Raw genomic sequence first — 21,662 nt, 5'->3', positions numbered from 1 at the left:
ATACAAAAGACAAAGATCCCTCCTGTAAAATCACAGTATTGCACTGGGACTGGATGCAGTCCTTCATGAATTCCTTAAGTCCCTTCATTTCTTCAAGAACATCTAGGGGAGTGCTTTTCTTCCAGCAGGATTTCCTTTCATGCGCACCAATTTAAATGTTCAGATTTCCAGACATTAGGAAAAAAAGCTTCCAGCATGACTCAGTTACAGGAAGTTTGTTTTTCTTTGTCTCATTAGGCTTCCTTCTGCCTGCGCTGCCTTGGTTCACTCAGCTTTAATATGAATATTTTCATATAAAGAAATAAAATCTCCCAGAATTTTGGCTAAGTGCAAGGGTTTATGTAGCCCAACTTAGATGAGACACTCAGTTAAACATGAGACACATAAAAGACATTCCCCCCAGTTGCATGAGGGGCTTTGCACAAGAGCTTATTTCACACATAGGAATCAAGGTCTGATTCTGCTGGCGCCGATGATATTTTGCTCTGATGTCAGCACAGGTGTAGCTGGCAAAAGAATGTGATACTGGACAGTAGTGTGTGTAAACAGGTCTTAGTTCACAAAACACTGTAATTGTCGGTGTGAAAAGCAATTTGTTCACTCAATCATTGTGCCATTGGCCATTTGAAGAGGGGTAAGGACAGTACACACTTCCCTGTAGTGGGATTTCTGTTTTGCAAGAGGAAACCCCCCAATCTTTACATGCTAGCGTAATCCATGCTGTTCCTGCAACTGGAGGAGATAAGGACAATGTCAGAGGGAAAGCTAGTTAAAAACCTCTCCTCTTCATTTTTGTATTTTGAATCAGCTCTGACACTCTTTGTAACTGTTTCTCTTTTCTTTCTATGCACAGAAGGCATTTATACAGGGTTTGTCATCACAGTATCTAAGCTAATGTGACTGAGATATGTCCACAAAGAAACTAGGTTATAGGTCATTTTTTGTGCTGTTTTTTTTTTTTTTTTTTTTTTTTTTTTTTTTTTTCTTTCACCAAAGAAAACAACTTCATGATATAAAGGAAAGCTCTCTCTCCCCGTAGTCTTGCTGCTTACTTAAGCCTCACAGGATGGGCAGAATGAAGTTTAATTACTAATGAGAGCTCTGAGGATGTAGATCTAACACACCATTGGAAGAAATCTGGAGATTTAGCAGCTTTTTATCAGTGGCTGTTTTTCCACGCTTTCCCAGTATCACTTATACCAACACAAAATCAGTGAAACCATGTAGCCAGTTAGATACTGCTTCATTCTGACCTAAATGATAACCAAGTGTAGCGCACTGGAAAAACAGGCCCTTGAAGTGGTGAAGTGATGAACCAACATAATACAGGGAAGCATTGCGTAGCTGCTCCTGTCTTTTTCCAGAAGAAATCTGAAGCTAAGTTTCTAACATACAACTGTTAAGACAACAGCATTTTATAGAAAGCACAGAGGAGAATGTTTGGCAGTAATGGTATGAAAAATAAATAAATAAATCTTTAGTCTTATTCATACAGGGTCAGACTGATCTGAATATTATTGATGTAAATCAGGAGTAGCAACATGGAATTATTCTGGATTTGCACTGGAATAAGTGAGATCACAATCTGGCCTAAACTACTAATGGGAACTATAACCCTAACCACATATGAATGCAGTTACACCATGGAGTCCTTTATTACACTTTATGGACACTGACTTCACAGTAAACTGGCTGGCACCCAGATAAAACCAGATGGAGTGAAATTTGGCCTGTAAAACCTTGCCATAAATATATTCCTTACACAGTAAATGTTATTGGACACAAAATAGAGATGGAAAGATTAGGAGGAAACCACATCATCCCCTACTCAATGCAAGGTTGTTCCCTGTGCTGCATGTTTCAAAGCTTTTGTTCACTTTGGTTTTTAATGACTCCAATGAAAGAAGTTCCACCACTGACCTGGGAAAGCTGTGTTGCAGTCCAACCAGACCTCCAGTCTCAATTTATGTCCTCTAAACTCAAAGGCATAATGTAAAGGTTTAATCACTTTATGTTGGGAAAATAAAACTGGAGTGCACAGCCGGTGACTGGCCTACAATAAGTCAAATGTTTATGCTAACAGGAAACAGCCATGTATTAATAATAAACAGTATATTATTATTAAAATAATAATATAAGAATATGGTCTCTGACTTAGAGAAATCTCCCAAGAGATGGCAATGAGGGTAATATGTTGATCCCAATTGACAGCCTAAGACTCTAGGGCTGTCTCTTGTCACTTGTCCGATACTTGCATTATCAACCTAAGCATCATCATGGGAACTCAATAAAAAATTCTGTCCAGTGTGCTGCAGACAAACACTGGACTGTATCATCAGCATGAAGTTAAATAATAAGGAGTATATTGTAATGTCCTATACAAATCTTAGGGGTACTCTTATTTGAGAAATAAGCAGTTTTTAACAATTCTCTTTCTGAAAGGGAATAACTGCAGATGAAGCTCAGGGACAGGCCACAAAAACAGGAGACAGCCTTAAAAAAATCCCCTTCAAGAGAGACATAAATGTTCACTTGAATAACATGTTGTCATAAGCTATCAAGAGAAAGTCCCTAAATGGATTTAGAAAGTAATGAAGGGCTAATTAGATGAGCTGCAGTAACAACAGGCAGGGTTCTTGCTTTCCCTCCCCTCCCCTTCAAGCAATATAAACTTATTGAGACTAAGCAGAGCACAAACCAAAGAAGGCAATGGAAAACTGTCTCATATAGACTGGCTATAGAGAGACTTTGGCATCTTCTTTAAAATGGATGGATTGGCCAATGTAGAAAGCAAATGATAGAGATGGTCTCATCCAATGCAATTAATGCTTCTGTCATTTTCTGAAGGATGTTCCTCTTCTAGCTGTCAGCAGAACAGAGCCTCTCATCCAGACTTAAAGGGTGCAGATTCTGTCTACCAGTAGATAGCAGTAACTCAGACATCCCAGGTACTTTCTTTAGTATATCCAGAAACTGAAAACCACAAGCTAAACTCTGCCCCTATCCGATCTATATGCCTACCAAAGTCACACACATTTTGCAAGCACACCTCAGGGAAGAATTTGCGCTCCCTGTCTACATGATTGTGTTGACAACAGGTCACATTTTGATGCAGATCCATCTTGATTTGGTTTTGTGTAAGATATTTCAAAAGCGGCAGAGCATAGAACAGAACTCAGATGTACTGATTTACGACTCACATCCTCTTTGGCTGTGTGTTGGTCACTTTTTGACAACCACTATTTTCAGGTAGTCTTAACTTTAAGTAGTCCCTTCCAAAGCCAAGGAGACAGTGAGATGAATCTGATAAGAGAGCAAATTCAGCTAACACAAAGGAGTGAGTCCACCAAAGCTGCTAGGAAAACTAGGAAAAGTAACTTATTTTCTTTAAGCATATAAACACTTTTTTTTTTTTTTTTTTTTTTTTTAGTGTTTAAAGATTCCACATTCAGTAAAGAGTGTGTTACTTCTGTATTTACATTGTACTGCACATACACCAGCAAATCAGATACAAGCAAAGCAAACTCTATCTGAAAAATGATACCTTTGTTCCCAACTCTTTGCAAATTAATACTGCATGTGCATTCATTTCACTACTTTATTTCCTCAAAAATAGATTGAAAAGGGCTAGGTTGAGTTTTCAGATCTAACAACCCACTCAGACTTTTGTAAACATTTTATATTTTTTGCAAAGCATCTATTATAAATTACTGTAAACAGTGATCTCCTGTAAGAAATTAATGTAACTGCAAAAAGAAATTGATACAATTGAATAATGTTTCCCTTCTTCACCCAACCTGCCCAGTCCCTTGGTGAGATCTGTCTGCACAGCTCTAATTGTGAGAGGTCATGTGCCGGGATAAATGATGGCGTTCTCGGAAGTACTCATGACAAATTGGACATGTTAGCTTCTCCTCTCGTCTCCTCTTGCTCTGGGATTCAGTTGAGGAGTATTCTTTTTTGTGATGTGACCGCATGTGGAAGACTAAATCAGATGTCATGCGAAAGGACAGGTTGCATTTGGCACACCAGTTCTGGGCAGCCACTCCAAATGACGTGAAGGTAGGGGGAAGAAGAGTCAAGGAAGAGGAGGAGGAGGAGGAAGAAGTGGTGCTTGTGTTTTGTAACTGTCCTCCTGCTTGTTTGGACCACAGGTCTGAGGTATATGGGAAAACATTGCTCCGAGTGATGCTAGTCTGCAGCATCTGAGCATTACACAAATCACTGACGAAGAACTTGGAATTGAGAAGAGTGCTGCAGCACATGATGTCTGTGGTGGCAATGAAGCCGGACAGCTCCCCCAGGCTCTTTGGTGACTCACTCATGGGATGAGAAGAATTTATTGCAGCTCTTTCTGCTAGACATTTACTAGGCTTGCTGAAAGCACTCTTCTGCTCTCCTCGGGCTCTGGTGGGCCACACAAAGGAGAATGCACTGCCAGAGGAGTTCAGCAACACTTCCTTTGATACCTGCTCCTTACCAGCTGGGACCATGTCATCCTCCTCTTCTGATTCGTTGGGTTTCTCATTCCTCATCTTCTCTTTCACCCTCCTGACCTCAGTGAAAGCACTCTGCTTCTGCTCAAAAGCATCCTTCCTAGCTGATTGCCTCCCTGAACTAGGCTTCCAGAAAGAACCTGGCAGTGAGCGCTCTCCCCCAACCTCTTCCTTGCCCCCACAGTTACGTCCCTCACTCAGGTTATTTGTTTTCTCCAACAACACTGTTTTTCTGCTCCTGTTGTTCTCAGCCTCTTCTAGTTTTGCTCTCTTTTCTCCAGTGAGACCATGGGCATCATCTTTATGAGCTGCCATTTTGACCTCTAGATCCCTTGCCAGGCTGTGGAAATTTGTGGTCTGGTCCTCTAAGTTGCCTTTTTCAGTCTTGCCATCCTGGAAGTTTCTCCATAGCAGGGCACTCTTCTCTGGTCCGCATAGGAAGCGGACATGGGAGAGATACGAATGCTCACATTTAAAGACTCGGTTGCATTCTTGGCATCTCAGCTCTGCAGAAACAGACAACAAATGATGAGTTTTGCAAAGTTAGAATCATGGATGGATGCAGATCCTGACCCTGCTGTTGACACAAACAAACAAAACACAAACCCAGAAACATCTCTTATGTCATACAAGACTATACATGGTAAAGGTAATGCCAGTGCAGAGTCAGGTCCCCTACTGTTATGGAAAATGGTTCACTTGTATTTACCTCCATGTGCTCCTTGCAGAAATGCTCTCATTTAGATTCTCCAGCCATGTTTGTATTAGATAAAATTGCTATTTTAAAGGCATATTTTTATTTTAAAGGCATATTTCCAATGGATATTTTAGGCTTTTAGGAGTCCAAGGTAGTCAGGTGCATAGATCTCCATTGCACAGTTTAAAAACTTCAGCACTGCTCCCTAGTGCACTGTCCTCTGCTGGAAAGTAACAACTAAACTGGTATAGAGAGCTACAAATTTCTTCTCACTGGATGCCTCCAGCTCAGTCCCTAAAACAGAATGTTTTCTTAGCTGATTGCTCTTTTTTTTTCTCTTTTCTTACCTGACTGCTAAGGATTTAGACTGGTTTTATTTCCTGCATTACAGGATCACCCATGCTAATGTTGCAGACTCACTTCAGTCCTCAGTGACCCCCGCAGAACCATTAGTCTGGTACTTACCATTTTGGGGACTTTGAGCTTTTATCTCATTGAAACCCAAGAGGCTGGAAAGCTCCTCATCATACCAGACAAGCAGCTCCTCATTTTTGTTGATTTTCCTGGTAGAGCGATAATATAACTGACTGTTTTCTAAGTAAGCTTCTAAGTTTTGCTCCTTGCTATTGGCAGCTGCTTGTACAAGTCTCATCCAAGGCAGTCCTGTAGGACTGTGCACAGACGTAACATCCACCTGTGAAACAGAACACAAAAAATGCAAGTTTGAAGTCCTGTGACCCCAAATAGATTTCCATGAAATTCAAGAAAAAGCCTATTTTCTGCCTCACACAGAGCCCATGCCAAAGCTGCAAGCCCAAATCACACACGGCTGCAATCAAACTCAAAGTCATGGGAGGGAGAAGGCTTCCCTCATGTGAGTGCTTAGAGCTCTGGGAGCACTGAGTGGGACCAGAAGGGGACACCATTCTTCACATGAACCTGCTCTGGGCCAGCAGTGCCAGGGCTGCTCCCTTGGCCCATCTCCAGCCCCCTCATGGCAAGGTGCTCTCCTCTGCTGATGCTGGTTGTCTCCTGAGGCTGCGTTGGGTGTGGATCTTAGAGGTACAGATGGCGTGATCCTCTGTAAGAAGGGGTCTCAATCCCATGGGAAAATGGGATGTGTCAGAAGAGGGGTAAATTAGGAATAATTTTGATTATTTGAGTCGACATCCCAAGGAGACAACTTCCACATTTACTACTGGCTAAATTATGTAAATATTAGATTTTAACAAATACAGCTAGGAAGTACTTATATTATCACTTTCCTTTTTCAGAAATAAAATGACATATTCCCCTTTCTTCCTTTGATAAATAGCTTAAATTCATTTCAGGGTATACGAACAGACAAAAACTCATTTGATTAATACTTTTCATTACATTACTTCCGAGTGTAGTGAGGGGTTGATTTACTTTCAGTATGTGTGTATTCAGGAATACCAAACAGCTTAATTTGAAAATTTCACTTAGGTTGGAAGGTCAGGCACTCAAAAGTTAAAAACATAATATTAACCCTACTGCTCAAATTAAATCTCCCTTCTGTGTACATGTTACAACATAGTCCTCAGTTGCATAAATGCCTTTCTCCACAGGACTCCTGAGTCATTTAGTCACAGGTTGACCATGCTCTGGAAATAATATAACTGTAAAACATTTGGTTTTGTCTTCCTCATTCAGTGTGTGGCTCCCATCTTATTTAATTGATTGCATTTGCTTTGAATAGGGAATGATTTATTTATTTATAGGTTTTTTCCTTGGTTTTTACCACAGCAGATCTATGTCCTCAGCAGTATTTGAAGGATGGGGAAGATTTTCATAGCTCGGAGGCTGAAACACAGGGCGATCAAGGGCAACACTTATACACATAAAAAGCCTTGACTAATTTTTGAAGCACTAAGTCATTGTTTTGAAAGGAAGAAATTTGGAAATGAAAAATGTCTAATGACAAGTATGATCCAAATTTCACCCCAAGCAATGTATAGCTCTTTGTTTTCCACTAATTGCAGGGCAGCCATTCATTGGTGTTTTGTATCAGAAACAGTATTTTGGTTTTCTTTCTCTGTGTTTAGCTCAGTTTGATGATTACCTACCATGAAAAGTATGACCACGGTAGGAGCTTGAATAAAAGAATAAAACATTAAGGGGGCATTAGTATAAGAGTTAATTATTATAAGGGAGAAAATAAATTAGCATGCCCTGTAACTGGTTCTCTCTAAACGCCGTGGTAATTAACAATGATTGAGAAATCCAAAAGTCTGACAGCAACACAAGCACACCCACCCACACACACAGTGGTTGCAACTAATAGCTTTGACAGAGGCTGTCATTTATTAGTTTCAGTGTTTCAGAAATACCAAGTACCCACCCGGAGCTCTAAGCAAAGTCAAAGGGAACACAGCTCCTCCAGGAACCAGGCCTGCAGGGAAGGAGCTGAGAGAGTTTGAAGGAGGTGGGGAGGAATACAGGGCAGAACAGAAGACCTGGGTACACTTAACTGCAAGCGTGAGCCTGCTTCAGTTTTTCCGTGCATGCAGAGACACTACAAAAGATGCAAGTCCACCCCCTTCCTGGGATGGAAATCCCTCATATGAATCTTTTACATTCATAAATGAGGGAGGGGCTTTACTGCACAACAGGTTCAGTCAGAGCTGTGCAATGGACATGGTCTGGCTTCCTTGACAGAGGCTGGAGAAGAAGCGTGAAGATAAGGCTGTTCCTTGGATCCAGGAGGCTAACCCCACGAGAGGCTGTAAGGCTCAGAGGAACTCAAAGGGGAAAGACAGCTTAGGGGCAGGTTTGCTTTGCTGGGGTAAATGGCTGGCTGGGAAGAACCACCTGCGCCAATGGTGGCCATTGTCTTTACCCAAGCATACAAATTGGACCAAGGAGTTCAAATTAGGGTCTCCAAGAGGATGAGAGAAAAAAAAACAGGGCTCCTTTTTGGACTAAACTTAAAAGCCAAGTCATCAATAGTCAGCACAGCAGTGGGACTTTGTATTCTTCCTGCAAAGGAGCCAGTTTTCACTGAGGTCCCTCCAGTATACAGCTCATAATTAGAAACACACTGGCTACTTCTCCCTTTTGGAGGAGCTGTTAGTTGTGCTGAACAGAACAAAAATCTACCCCCTGACATAGTCACCTCCTGCGAGATGGTGTGATCCTGTCTGACATGACTTGCATTGAAATGCTGCGTTCTCCTACCTTGAATACGTAATGGATGCTCCGTCTTTCAGAACACTTGAGGGCAATAAAAGCTACAGTGTCCACTAGGGTGTTTTGGAGCATACATGGTCCAAAAACAGCTTCTTCGGGAATGTCTTGTGTGGTGTGAACAGTAGCCAATACATCCGGAAAATGGTGATGAAGAAGTTTGTTGTCATTTGTCCACAGAAATTTAGGCAAAGATGTGAGTTCCATTATAAACCTGTAAAATGAGTAAGAAATCACACTTGTAATACAGATGAAAATGGAAGGGGGCACCACTACTTACAATATAAAGGTTTCTAGGAACTAACTGGAGGTGAATTGTAAGACCATGTCAGAAGATTGTTGGTTACACAGAGCTTTATTAACATCCAGTTTTGAAAGAGAAAAAAGGCTTTGCAATAAACCAAAATACTAGGTTTGTAAACAACTTAGTTACTCTTTTCTGGACTAGTGAGACCATCCAAGAGCTCAACTGTTTCTGCACTGTATTCTCTGCAGCCAGCAGTAAAAAGCCTTGGTAAGAGTAAGCAAAATCTTCAGTACATGGAACTCAGAATATTCTTGTTCAACATATTCTCAGATAAATTTCTTGTTTAGTAGTCCTTATAAGCGCGAAGAAAAATGCAGAAAGAGAACAACATAAAAGCAGATGCTTTACCAAATAGGTTTTGAAAAAGCTGTGCTTTTTAATTTGTAAGTGTAACATCAGTCCATGTTCTGGTTAAGCAGATACAAAACCAGGAACAGCCTGAGTCCCAAATCTATTCAGCCTGAATGCACAAAATCTTTGTAGATTGACACAGGGATTATTTTCATCCCATCTCAAAATGTATGTGAGATTTTAGCTGTTAGCTATTGTTAGGAAAATGGAATGAGATTATGACTCTTTGCATGATGTTAGTAGAGGTTGGTATACTTAGGGACTGAATTTTCTTGCACTGAATGTAGAATATTACATTTTTCAGAGCAGAGGCAATTTCTGCATTATGAGCCTCAGTCTGAGAACTGTATACACAGCAAGGAGGTAGTTTTGAGTTATTTGTCATTCTAAGCTTCTCTAGGTTTTTAATGAAGTTATTGCCATCTCCAGCTCCCATCTGGAGGTCATGGAAAAACCCTCATTTACGCCATCAAGAGATGGATCAGGTCCATTAGGCAGAGAAAATTAAAGAGAACAGCAACAAGCCCTGAAGAGTCCTTAGCCTAATAAATACTGAGATAGAAGGGCTGAAGATCCAGTCTAATCTTTCTCACTCTCTGCCAACAGAATTGATTTGTTATTCACTGACTCATGACTTAAACAGAAGTGATATAAAGTGCTCAGGAGAGTTGCACTGATTTAACTAAATCAGTTTCTAAATCAGTATAGTTAATTCAGAATAATTTCCTCTTGGTAGGCAAGTCTAAATCCCTACCCTGAAAATATTGAAATGCATGGTTATGTATACAGAACATTGTAAGCCTCTGAAGTAAGATGGCCTTAAAAAAAAAAAAAAAAAGACAACCAAAGTTCAAGTGGCTTGCCAGATATTAATCATTAAGAGGAGGATAGAATGGGTCTCTGCTTTCTGTTCCTGATGAGTTTCACTGCCTGGTTTCCTGATAATCCGGTGAAGTTACTATTGCTATGAGAACAAAATGATGTCTTGTATGTGTATATTTGTGCACTATATAGAATCTACCTAAATAAACACATAAGCACATAAGCATATTCATATGCACGTTTCCGTTTAAATTATATTATTTTTTAATAAATGAAAACAGTCAAGTCACATTAAAAAATAATAATAATACATAAAAATACAAGTTTCTAACTATCAGAAGAAAGAAAAATAAATAAATCTAAAATTCCTAATCCTTTCTAACATTATTTTATTTATCCACTTATGACCTTAGAAGGCAAATCCTCTCACTAAGATTCCCCTTTCTGTGAAATTCATCTGAATGTCTCCATGTAAACCAGGAGAGCATTGTGCCTTGGCTACACTGTTGTCCCTCCAGAGGAAACAGAACCTCCTGATTCCTTTGAGGGCCCTCAAGGTTGAATTTGTGATGGGAAAGGAGTCAAAGATGCTGAATTTGAGCACACACGCTTTAAGGAAGAGGATGGGTTGCTGCCTGTGTGCAGTAAATCTCTTCCCTTTGTCCAGAAATTCCAGCCAAAGCACCAATACCAAGATCTAAGAAATCCACACCCCCTTCCAGCCAGCTACTGCTGCCTGCTACCTTCCCCTATTTCAGCAGCTTTCAAAAGCTCCCTCCACACACCCAAAGCTTACCAGAACCATTTCTTCAAAAACTGAAAATGTGCTATACTAAGTACAAGTTTTATGAGTAACAGCACCACCTAGTGATTTCTGCCATAATATAAAAAATCTTTTCCAAAGAAAGGGAAAAGGCAGAGGGGCCAGACAGGCTTTAGCACCGTGTCCCCGCTTTAGCTTTGCTACTTGCAAGATGGATGTGAAACCACCAGCTCCCAGAGCACAAGCGCAGCACATACCTCCAACCTAGGCAGCTTTTCTGAGCTCCTTGGTGAAAGTGTCAGCAGCTCCCAGAAAGGTGTTTGCTGCTTGATGTGCTGCCCATGCCCTTGCTCCAAATCCTGAGGATAGAAGGGCTTCCACACATCCAAGAAGAAGGGCAGGAATTAATTCCCTGGATGTGGGAACCTCTGCCTGTCCTCTCTGTCCCACACAGCTGCTTTCAGGCTAATCCTCCCTTCTGGGAGCAAATAAATCAATATATGCACATCTTCAGTTCCATTTAATTCTCCTAGATTGATGAGATGGGGGAAATAGAACCTAATAAGGAGTATAAGATATTTTCTAACCAACACAGCTTTCCTCTTTCCAAAGTTAAGAGTCCCTTGAACTCAATATGCCATGATTTCTAAGTGACTTATGAATTAGTCAAAGACTTGTGATGGACAAAAAAAAATCCCCCAAGTGACAGCAATGGTCACATTCCTCTCTTGCACAGCATGGTCAACTTTGTAGAGAGTTGTGAAGAGGATGTACCGCTTATAGAGAGCAAAAAGGCTTGCTGTGTTAAGCCCTGCATCATAAGCTTTCAGCAAGGGAAGATCAATCTCTTCAAATAATTTGTCAAACGCACCATCTAGTGAAACATTGCAGTATAACATGGTGTCCCCAAAAGTGACAGCAGGACAGGAGCTCTTGTATAATTCTGAATCCAGTCCCAGAGCAAATTTCACATCTTTGCCAACAGTCCTCAGAGTCTAAAGAAGGTTATAATCATTAGAAACCTACAACTGGAGTCCTAATGAGAAATGAAAAAGGTACACTAGAATGACTGGCATTTTTCTTTGACAGACTGAAGTGAATTGCTCACATTCTTCAAAGGGAGCAAAGGATGGAGAAAACGATCATAACAGTGAATTCTCCAAAACTTCACCTAATTGATTTTTTATTTTTTCCTGGAATGTCATGAACTTCTGAGGCTGGTATCAGGCCTTCATTTCCTTAACTTCCCATTATTCCTACCTACACCTCTTATGTATGGTGTATTCAGCTATCCCCCCCCCCCCCCCCCCTCTGGCTGGTGTGTTTGAACCTCAAAGCACTTGGATCTCTGTAGTTCCCACTGATGGATTAATTGCTTATTTTCCCAAGCTGAGCATAATTTCTGTCTTTTATCTTCATACATTCCTCAGACACCATCACCTCTGTCCCTCAATGAGCTAAGTGTCCTTCTCTTACCTCATTCCAGTACTTAAGCAGCTACAGTTGTAATCAACTTCTTTTCAGTGACCTAGAAATGCCCATCAGTGTTTTCACATGCCATCAGGACAAGCATTACAAGTTTTCCCTGTGGTTTTATTCCTTTTATAGACTTCTCAGCTTCATGGGTGATATCAAAACAATGATTTTTTCCAGTGGAAATGCAGGAGACAGTTGCTTATATTACCGATTTTCATTAATCAAATAAAAAACTGTAATGGGGAAAGGTGTTTATGTGTTCCTGTGTGGAGGGGTATTTTGCTCAGCGTGACATCTCCAGCACCTTCCTTTGATTTCAGTGTCAGAACAGTGACAGTTAGTGTCCTCCTAAAAAAACATTTTAAATGAGTCTGATTTCCACCTGCTTTGGAGGGGATTAACCTACCTGGCGGTGCTGTGTGAAGAGAACCCCATCCTGAGACATTACGCAAAGGAGTGGGATGGTGTCAGCAAGGCAACCACCCCTCTTTAAGCTTTACTGTGCTCAACAAGAGAACTTGATGCTAATTCATTTAACGTATAGGTGAAGATAAACTACACTAAAATCACACTTGTCTTATGTTACTGATTTCCACGTTTTGGCTAACATGGCTTTGAGAAGCAGTAATTATTCTGCGTTTTCATTTCACACAGCTTTGTGAGCTGTCTTGTACATTCGACTAATTCACCCCTCTTCTATTATTTGGCAAGTTTACAGAACCCTTGTCATAAGCCTCTTTGTGAAGGTCATGTCTTCAGCTCTGTATTGTGCAATGACATGCTTGCCTCAAACAGCCAATGCTATGAGTGCCATTGCCTCCTACAGACACGTTCTCCCTCATGCAATACAACCCTGCTGTTCTCACTCATGTTCTGCATAAGCAGTTCCTATTCCTCTGGGCTCACCCACACACATGTCTCTGAAAGGGTGAAATAAACTGAATATTTATAGTGCATTAGTAGCACATTAGAGTCAGATCACCTGCTAGACGATGGGTACTCTCCATATTCTATCTGTCACAGATGTGAATTCTTCATATGGATGAGTTTAGGGTCTTGATGGTTAATGGACTCTTCATCCCCTAGAGAGTGTCTGATACACATATACCATGTCCCTGAGTCATGGATTTTGCATCTTTATTTCTGAGGAGTGTGACAGATCTGTCAAGCAACCAGTACCTATAGGCAGGCAACTCCCTATGGATTATGCAGTTGTGGATGTTCCATCAAAAAAAACACAAAGTAGATGGTGCTCACAGCAATTGATCCCAGCCTGCTTGCTTCCAGAAGCAGCTCAAAAATTGCTACTGAAAAGGGCTCAACCTGATGTTTTTGGGGTAATCTATATCAAACCTGTGGCCCTGCAAAGTCAACTATGAAGCTTTAGGCTGGTTTTCCTTATCTTAACCTGAAAGATTTACACCCTTTTTTCCTGCCAAGTTTCACTGTGATTTAGCAGGTATTTCTAGTAATTTGCTTTGAAGATACAGCTCCAATGTTTTGGCTTACTCCTTTTCATGTCTTCAGAAGACCTCTGTGAACCCGTTCTCTATTAATCCAGTTAATAGAGCTGCCTGATTAAAGCACCATCTCCTTTCAGCTCTCCCTTACTAAGACCCATTCTAGGCATTTTCTGTGCTTCTTCAAGAAGACTCCTCCCCTCCACCCCCCCTCCCCTCCCTCCCCGGAATTAGCATGCTTTGTAACAGTGTAAGACACAATTCAGCTTGTCTGTAAGTTTGGGCTTAGCAGGGAAGGGTGCAGTGGAGTTGTCAGACAGTTGTGACAACCAAGGTTGGATCAGTGCTTCACCACCTGAGTGGCATTCTTAAGTTTCTGCTCCCCACCCTCAGCTGTCTGCCTCCAACCACTGAGCTGGTGGCTAGGAGCTGTGACTGCCTAGCTGCTGGGTGGGAAGCATGAGAGTCTGTTCCTTTCAAAAACATTCACCAAAAAAACACACAAACATTCCCAATGCTGGGGCTGTTGTCTGTATATCTATCCTAGTTGATTGTATAACAGTCTCCCATGCATATTAAGAAATAGCTCCATTGCTGAAATGTTTAGTAGCCATTTTCCATTTTCCTGAATGCTCTTCCAAGCTGGAACCTTGCAGATATCCTTTCTCTCTCCCCGTTTCCTAGCACTTGCATGTCATCCCACTCGTACTAATCAGATTACAACTCGTGTCTTCCTGAAAAATATTTGGGTAGCTCCCTCACCTTGTGACAAAAATACATTTCTAGGGAGGAGAAGTGAAAGAAGGTCATAGGAACACTCATGAGCTGATTTTCTACCATATGGCCTTCAGATGTCACTGCAAGCTCTTCTAAGAAATGCATGGAAACATCCAAGTGCAGAAACACCAGTTTAAACACAGACTCCCCCCTCGCTATTTTCATAGGACTCATCCTGGTTCTTGCCATAGCGTTAATGTTGAACTGTGGCATCACCCTTTGCTTCTTGGTGGTCATAAAAGCACTGGTAGCCTTGCTTAATATTATCATCAACTTTATGAGTGTAATGAAAACAACTGAACCACTTTTGCAAGTGAGGAAACTTCTCAACCAGAACTTGTTTTAGCTAGTTCTTTGCAAACATAAATGGAAGTGGATAATAAAAACTGGTTCTCTTAATTTGATAAAAAATAACTCTAAGTAGCTTCTTCAATTTCACCCTCACATTCCGTTTCAACTGTGATGGAATCTGCATATAGTGATATCCCTTTCAAAACAATTACCCTACATTGGAAAACAAACAAACAAACAAACAACAAACCAACAAAAAAAAAAAAAAGATACTCACAAAAACTACTGTTTTAAGTATTTGACTTGGGGAAGCATCATCCCAGTCTTCCCAGACATTTTTACATCTACTCTGGCCTTTCTCCAGAGTAGGGATTAACTTGAACAGCATTTGCCATGTCAACAAGACTGAAACATAAATAAATAGAATAGAAATTAAATACTGGAACCATCATTTCCTTCACCTTTGAACTTACTCCTCTCAATTCAAAAGTGTGACAACGTTCTCCCTGAGGCATATAACCTGGGACTCCATCCCGTGGCTACTGCCAAAACTGCCTTTGATTTCAATTAGGGGTCTGTCGGTCTGAGGAATCCATGATCAGACATGCAGTGTCATGCACAATAAACTACAGATATTAAGGGAATTGAGCTGATGCAGACAGAGTGCTTCTGTCTGCAGTATTTATTATTCTCTGTTGTTATAAGGAACTAAGGGTTCTTAACACATGAAGGGAATTCCAAGGGAATCAGAGATGGACAAGTGAGAAAATCTTCTTGGGTTTTATACATTTGCTTTCCTTCTGTGCAAAATTTTCTTTTTCTTTTCATGCAGTGAACTGCAAAGGAGAAGAATCAAAATTGGAACTGGAGGAAACTGGCAGGAAATCAAAGAAAAGAAAGAATTCTTGTTCTGAAAGATAAAATAAGTAATTCCAAACACCCCAAGGCAAATGCTGGAACAAACTGCAACCTGCTTCTTAAATCATTTAAATTACAAGCTGAAAAGGTCCTCTCAAAGCACAGAAGGTCTAAGGAGGCCATTTCCTTTAGCTCACTGATGCTGCAATATAGAGTATCTGTGCTTCAGCCTGGGCCCAGGTCTGGGAACCTTTCCTTTGGGCCTGAAGTGGTTCCTTCATACCTTTGCAACTGAAAAGCACATGTACATGGCAGAAGAAAACTGCACAAGGAGATGTGGAGAGGACAGGTGGATACAGCCATGTGCTGTTATTCCCAGCCCAGGTGGGCTGCACAAAGTGCTGAGCTCAAGCTCAGCATCCTGTCCGTCTTCTAGAAATAGCCCATGGACAGTATTCCTTGAATTCCTGAGCTCTAAGTATCCTATTTCATCCTCCCAGTTTTGCACATAGCAAATTTAGATTCCAGCAATGATTCTGCATAGAGATATGGGATCAGCTGGTTCAAAGAAGGGCCTTTACTGCCAATGTACCACTTCCAATTCATGTATTAAGAGCAGTTCAATTAGCACTGATAAACAAAATGCTAATGATGAAACCCGTGGAGACCAGAATGTTTTTATTACTCAGGGCTATCCTGGGCCATACTGTGAGCACCTCTTCTTGGCTCCTCTGCTCTGAGCCCATACCCTGCGCTCCTGGGACAGTTCAGTCCCTGCAGCATGCCTGAGCCAGGCATCAGGGGAGAAGCAAAAGGAAATACAATTATGCACCAGGGAGGAATTTGCTGGCTGCAGAGATTAACTGAATCAGATCAGAGCAGAATAAAATCGGGGCTGAACTAGCCTGGTGCATGAAAATGGTCTCCCCTTGGCATTTCAGCTGGCCTCAGCATCCTTTCATCATGCCTTTCTGCACAGCAGCTGCAGAACTCCGGCTTGACAAGCCCTGAAAAATAAGGGGTAGAAATAGGGAAACTTCACATCCCATGAAAAGATCATAAAGCAGCTCTGAGTGAAGAGCCTGATATCTATGTTGAGCTTCCAGGTTGGCCCTTTCTTGAGTGCTGGTTCAATCTGAAAGTTTTTATTGAGTCAGACACCTCCAAGTTTATGGGGTGCTCACAATTTTGCTGTTTTATTGTCATGGTATCTTCAGGGAACAGTTCTCCAAATCCTGGTATTTTAAGGCTCTGTGGTCTTCAGACTGTCTTCCATCACCTGAAATCCACAGTACATGCAATATAAACTGACAGCTCTTGATGAGCCATCATTATATCTTGGCTGGATACCCAGCCTAGTGAATCATGAAGCTGCCAAATCTTTTTATTATGAACAATCTCTCAAACTTCAGGGACAATAATGAAGAAGACAGAGCAAAAATCCCCGTTTAGAAATGAGTAAATACCTAAAGCTCCACATCTGCCTGAAGCAAGTATTGTGAAGTACAGGAGCCAACTGGAAGTACAGATTAAAAGATAAGATTCCATTTTTTATTTGTATTATTTATTTATTTTTTATTTTTTATTTTTTTCTCTGAGGACTGGGAAAGCTGAAGTGGGATCTCTCCTGGAGAGAGATCTCATGGGAGTTGTCCCTCTGCAGAAGGGGCAGAACTTTTCTCACACGACCATGGGGATGCAATTTCCACTCTACTCGAAGCCCAGGAATGAAATGTCTGCAATTCTTTGTCAGAGCTAGTCTGGTGAGGAAATAACTGAGATTTGGACAAGTTCCAGAGGAGGCATGTATCCTAACGTAAGGGATTTTCAAATGGGAGCTCCACAGCAAACTTCCCTGTGCTCTTTAGCACTTTTCACACTGAACACCTATCTCTACTGCCACTATCCTCCAGAGCAGGAAAAGGGCAGGCAGGAGTGGAATGAACCATCCCACACAGCAGGAAAGCCTCACTAATATTGATTTGCTGGGACGTGTGATGGAATGGTATCAGCACAGCTCCAGTGGAGCCTTCCTTGATCTAGCAGACCCTGTGAATGGGAGGTGTTAAATCTGGTAGAACACAAGTGACCCCACACAGAGTCACTGAGGTCTCTGCTTCACACCTCCCAAATGCAAGAAATTAAAATAAATAAATAAATAAAAATCTTACAAACCAACCCACAAACAAACCACAAAAACTATCAGGGTTCTTAATATTTCAGGCTGGACGACAAGCAGTAGTAAATACCACAATGTCCTAATTAGAAAGCATGAAATATATTTATCTTCTGCTACCCCAGGTTCAGACAAACTGCATCTAGGAGTTTAGCTCCATGATGCATAAAATGTCAATACTCCTTTCTAGTTGGGTTGGCCCCAGAGGCAGAATTATTCATTCTGTCTGGCACTGCATCTGATTTAATGGACCCTGGTGGATGGTACTGCCTTGTACAAGCCATTCACAAGTCAGAAAACCCACCTGCAGACAAAGAAGAGCTGACTGTAGCTCTGTAGTCTGCTGGCTTTTAAAGACTTAACTTCTGTGCACAGGGATCTGTACTGAAGGGCTGACTCTTCGCTAGCATACAGATCATTCATGTGGTGGGAGCATTATCCTAACCCACCACTTTTGTTCTTGAAATTTCAAGGTCTAGGACCTAAAAAATAGGGTTCCTGTGGGATACTGGGAGCACATTGTAACCCTCAAGACATGTTTGAGGATTACTGTATGATGCATGTAATGAATTAGCATGATTTCAGCCGCACAGTATATGCAGCATGCTGTATGGATATATTTCAGTTCAGAGCACACAGTATTTTGTATTCCAGATCTGAATTGTGCCAGTGGTCATCTCAGAGGCTTGGTCTGGATTCTGCCCCAGCTGCTCTGGCATAGTTCAGCGTTCAGCAATAGACATACCACCCCAAAATGTCACAGGAAATTTCAGTTTTACAGGGAACAACTGGGAAGGGAGAGCAAACATGCAAAAGGCCTCTAATTCTTCCCCACACAAAAGGAGCATACAACAAACAAATATCTTAAAGCAGTAAAGTCATTTCATGGGAATTCCTGTTTCATGGGAAGAGAAGGCAACTGAACAAACCTTCCTCTGTCAACACACTGTAAGTTACTTGCCACACATATGCATGTATCCACTTTCAGGAAAATCCTTGTAGATTCATGTAGATAGGAAAGACCCAACCACGGAAATGTGTGCTACCACACTTGTTCTCACACAGACAGGTGCATCTCTTCCTTCACACAGGCATCCTTGCAGGCAAAACCTCCATTCCTTATCTGCAGACAGAGGAAACTGAGAAACAAGCGGCCAAGCAGCCAACCACAACCCAGACACAATCAGACCAAATCACACGCAATCAGACCGAAACAAAATGTGTAACTTGTGAAAACAGTCGGTTTCTCTTCTCTCTTCATATATTTCAAATTCATGTTTTCTTTTTGCAAATTCAGAGAAATTACTTTATCTGATTGATGTTCAAGAAGCTTGCTTCCATTTAACACTCACGCTATTTATTTTTGATAGCTCTTGATTTTTAAAAAATGTGATATTTGTTCAAACACCTCTTTTTGACAAGAAACTAATATATTTGTGTGCACGTATATGTCTACACATAAATACACATGCATTCACAACCATATATATATTCACATACAGCTATATAATCTTTTGCAATTTAGCATATTTATCATTTGCATATGAAGAAAAATATTTTAAAACTACAACGAGTCACTTTCACATGGTTAATACTGGAGATTACTTCATCTGTACTAAGTAACAGTCACTTACTTTAATGTTATTTACATTAATTCTAAACTTACTACATAATGTCTACTCCACTAACAGCCAGTAACTGATCTGAATAACACTATGTAATGTGAAATTGTGGGAAATAACACAAACAACTTATTTTATACTATGGTGAAGCAAAGAAACCTTGTAATCGAAAGTGAATTTTGTAAATTAAAGCAGTTCTGATCTAAAATAATTTGTTTCCCAATTAAATACTTTGTTCTTTAGCTGGTGTTTATTAATAGCATTTTCAAGTAACATGTGCTGTAGGAAAATCATACTGATTCGCTGCATTATAAACATAGAAAAAAAAAAAACACGCATATAACATGCTAGGATTTAGGCAATTAATTCTGCCAAATCTTCCATATAATTTCTTACAAAGAATTTATTGTTTTTTTCTTATCTGGTTATCTTACATTTAGGTAATAGAAGCTAAAGTAATATTTTGACTTTACATCAATATTTCTATGGCTATAGAGCTTTATTTTTTCTCCTATAAGATGGTATTTCTGTAGAGTTCTATACGGCAGCTCTATTTTGCTTCAGAATACTGGAGGATGATAAATACCGAATAAATGTGCTCTCTCGAAAAACTACTTGTGATTTCATCTACTTTTACACATTTTAAAAAATACTAAATGTAATACCTCTGTCTTCCTATTGCCTAAATAAATCCCTCTCTCTGTAGTACCAATTGTATTTAACAAATGGTAGCAAGAGCTGTCGAGCACTAAATTCGGCATTTTCAAAAGCCACGAAAAAAGAATAGCTCCTGAACAATCCTTTTTAAATTCCCGAATTCAATGCATGAGTACGACCACTTTTCATTTAAGAGCAACTCTACTGAAAATGCAGAGTTGCATAAAAATGATGTCCTCCATCAAGTTTTCATTGACATTTCCTACGACTAGTTCCTGTCTGATCACAGAATGAAGGTATGAAGAGGCTTCACACACTGGTACCGGACTTCAATCCTACAGAAACCTTTTCATGGCAGGATTTGCAAACGTAAAGCCCAATATGACATTTCCAGGTGACAACAGCAGTTCCTAACTTACTGACCCGCTCAGAAATTTCTGCAGAGGAGCGCAGATCTCGTTATACCCGATACAAATACAGAATAACGACGCGAGATATTGCAAAGAAACTTCACCAATTTCTCCAAAGAGTCCAGACCCCGAGCACCGATCTGCCGCGATGGGAGCCGGTCGAACGAGGGGAGCAGCAAAAAGGGCAAGGGATGCTCGAGGGGATGCTCGCCGGGAGGAACTCCTGGGGATATCTGAGGAGGGGCTGCAGCACGGCGGCTCCATCACCCCCGTCCCCATCTCCCTATCTCCATCACCCACAACCCCATCGCCCCCAGCCCCATCTCCCCCGGCCCACACAGCGGATCTCTCCGTGCTCCCCCCCCACGCCCTCTCCGCTCCCCGGGGAACCCCTCTGGGGGTCTCGGACCCCCGGGGCCGCCCTCCCCGCCCCGTCCCCGCACTCCGCCGCCCTTACCCGCTGCGGGAGGGCTCTGCCCGGCCGGGAGGGACGGTTCGGAGCCCCCCGCTCCGCCGGGCGCTGCCCTCGCTCTGCCGGCGGCAGCGCGGCCGGCCCCGATCCGCCCCCCCTGCGCCCCCCGCACGGCGGCTTCCTCCTCCTCCTCCTCCCCCTCCGCCGCTCCCCGCCCAAGATAACGCCCACCGCGGCGCCCCGACTCCCTCTTAATTCCCCTCGCCCCCCAAAAGCCTCCCCCAGGGATCCCCGACGGCCCCCAAGGGGCGCGGAGTCCCCCCGAGGCAGAGGCGGTCCCGGGAGCGGCCGCGAAGTGCAGCGGGGGGAGGGGGGGGGAGCTCGGGAGGTGGAGGGGATTCCCCTTGTAGCGGTACTTTAAAAAGGAGTTTCTTTTAAAGTTGGGGGGGGAGGGGAGGGATGGAAAAATCTTCCTAAGCCTTCCTCGGCGGCGCCTGATACCACTTTTGGTTTATTATCGTGGTGTTCGGGGAGCTGCAGGTATGGGTAAGGATGGCTAGAAATGGAAATCCCTGCTTCATAGAAAGCACTCTCAGGAAACAAAATTAGGAATTTCTTTGAGGTATGAAACGATTTATGGCACAGCTGGTATGTAAAATATAACCATCAAACGTCTTGTCATAATCAAATATTTTCTAAATCCGGACTAAGCAACATCGGTTTTGAAAGATGTCGTTCCCTATAAATGCCTTTAACGCCTGGCAGAAGATTCTTATGAGCATGTTGACAAAGGGAATAGCCCGGGTTATTTGATTAGTGTCCATGTAATCTGAATATTGGCTTGTATCGGAAAAAGAAACGTCAAGCCTTTAATGCTCTT

General features: G+C 41.7%; 1 protein-coding gene across 2 annotated transcripts; it reads right to left on the bottom strand.

Annotated features, from left to right (window-relative positions):
* Positions 1-947: 947 nt before the first annotated feature.
* ZNF488 (zinc finger protein 488) lies at positions 948-20,960 on the bottom strand. 2 transcript variants are annotated; one of them, XM_068688637.1, is made up of 4 exons: positions 20,828-20,960; positions 8,392-8,614; positions 5,659-5,887; positions 948-5,002 (listed from the first exon to the last, which is right to left on the bottom strand). In XM_068688637.1, the coding sequence occupies exons 2-4, from the start codon at positions 8,605-8,607 to the stop codon at positions 3,834-3,836; spliced, it is 1,614 nt and encodes a 537-aa protein (XP_068544738.1). In that variant the 5' UTR covers positions 8,608-8,614; positions 20,828-20,960; the 3' UTR covers positions 948-3,833. The 2 variants fall into 2 exon arrangements, with proteins under 2 accessions (XP_068544738.1, XP_068544739.1); XM_068688638.1 differs by lacking the exon at positions 20,828-20,960 and adding an exon at positions 14,925-15,132.
* Between the last annotated feature and the right edge of the window lie 702 nt (positions 20,961-21,662).

This window comes from Anas acuta, chromosome 7 (genome assembly GCF_963932015.1).
Source record: "Anas acuta chromosome 7, bAnaAcu1.1, whole genome shotgun sequence".
Classification (NCBI taxonomy): domain Eukaryota; kingdom Metazoa; phylum Chordata; class Aves; order Anseriformes; family Anatidae; genus Anas; species Anas acuta.
The sequence above is the reverse complement of the archived record's forward strand: the minus strand, read 5'-3'. Positions and strand labels throughout refer to the sequence as shown.

Coding starts and splice junctions, on each gene's coding strand:
- ZNF488 (XM_068688637.1), bottom strand. CDS start 8,607: ATGGAACTCACATCTTTGCCTAAATTTCTGTGGACAAATGACAACAAA. Junction 5,888..8,391: donor GCATCCATTACGTATTCAAG/GTAGGAGAACGC, acceptor TCTGTTTCACAG/GTGGATGTTACGTCTGTGCA. Junction 5,003..5,658: donor AGCTCAAAGTCCCCAAAATG/GTAAGTACCAGA, acceptor CTGTTTCTGCAG/AGCTGAGATGCCAAGAATGC.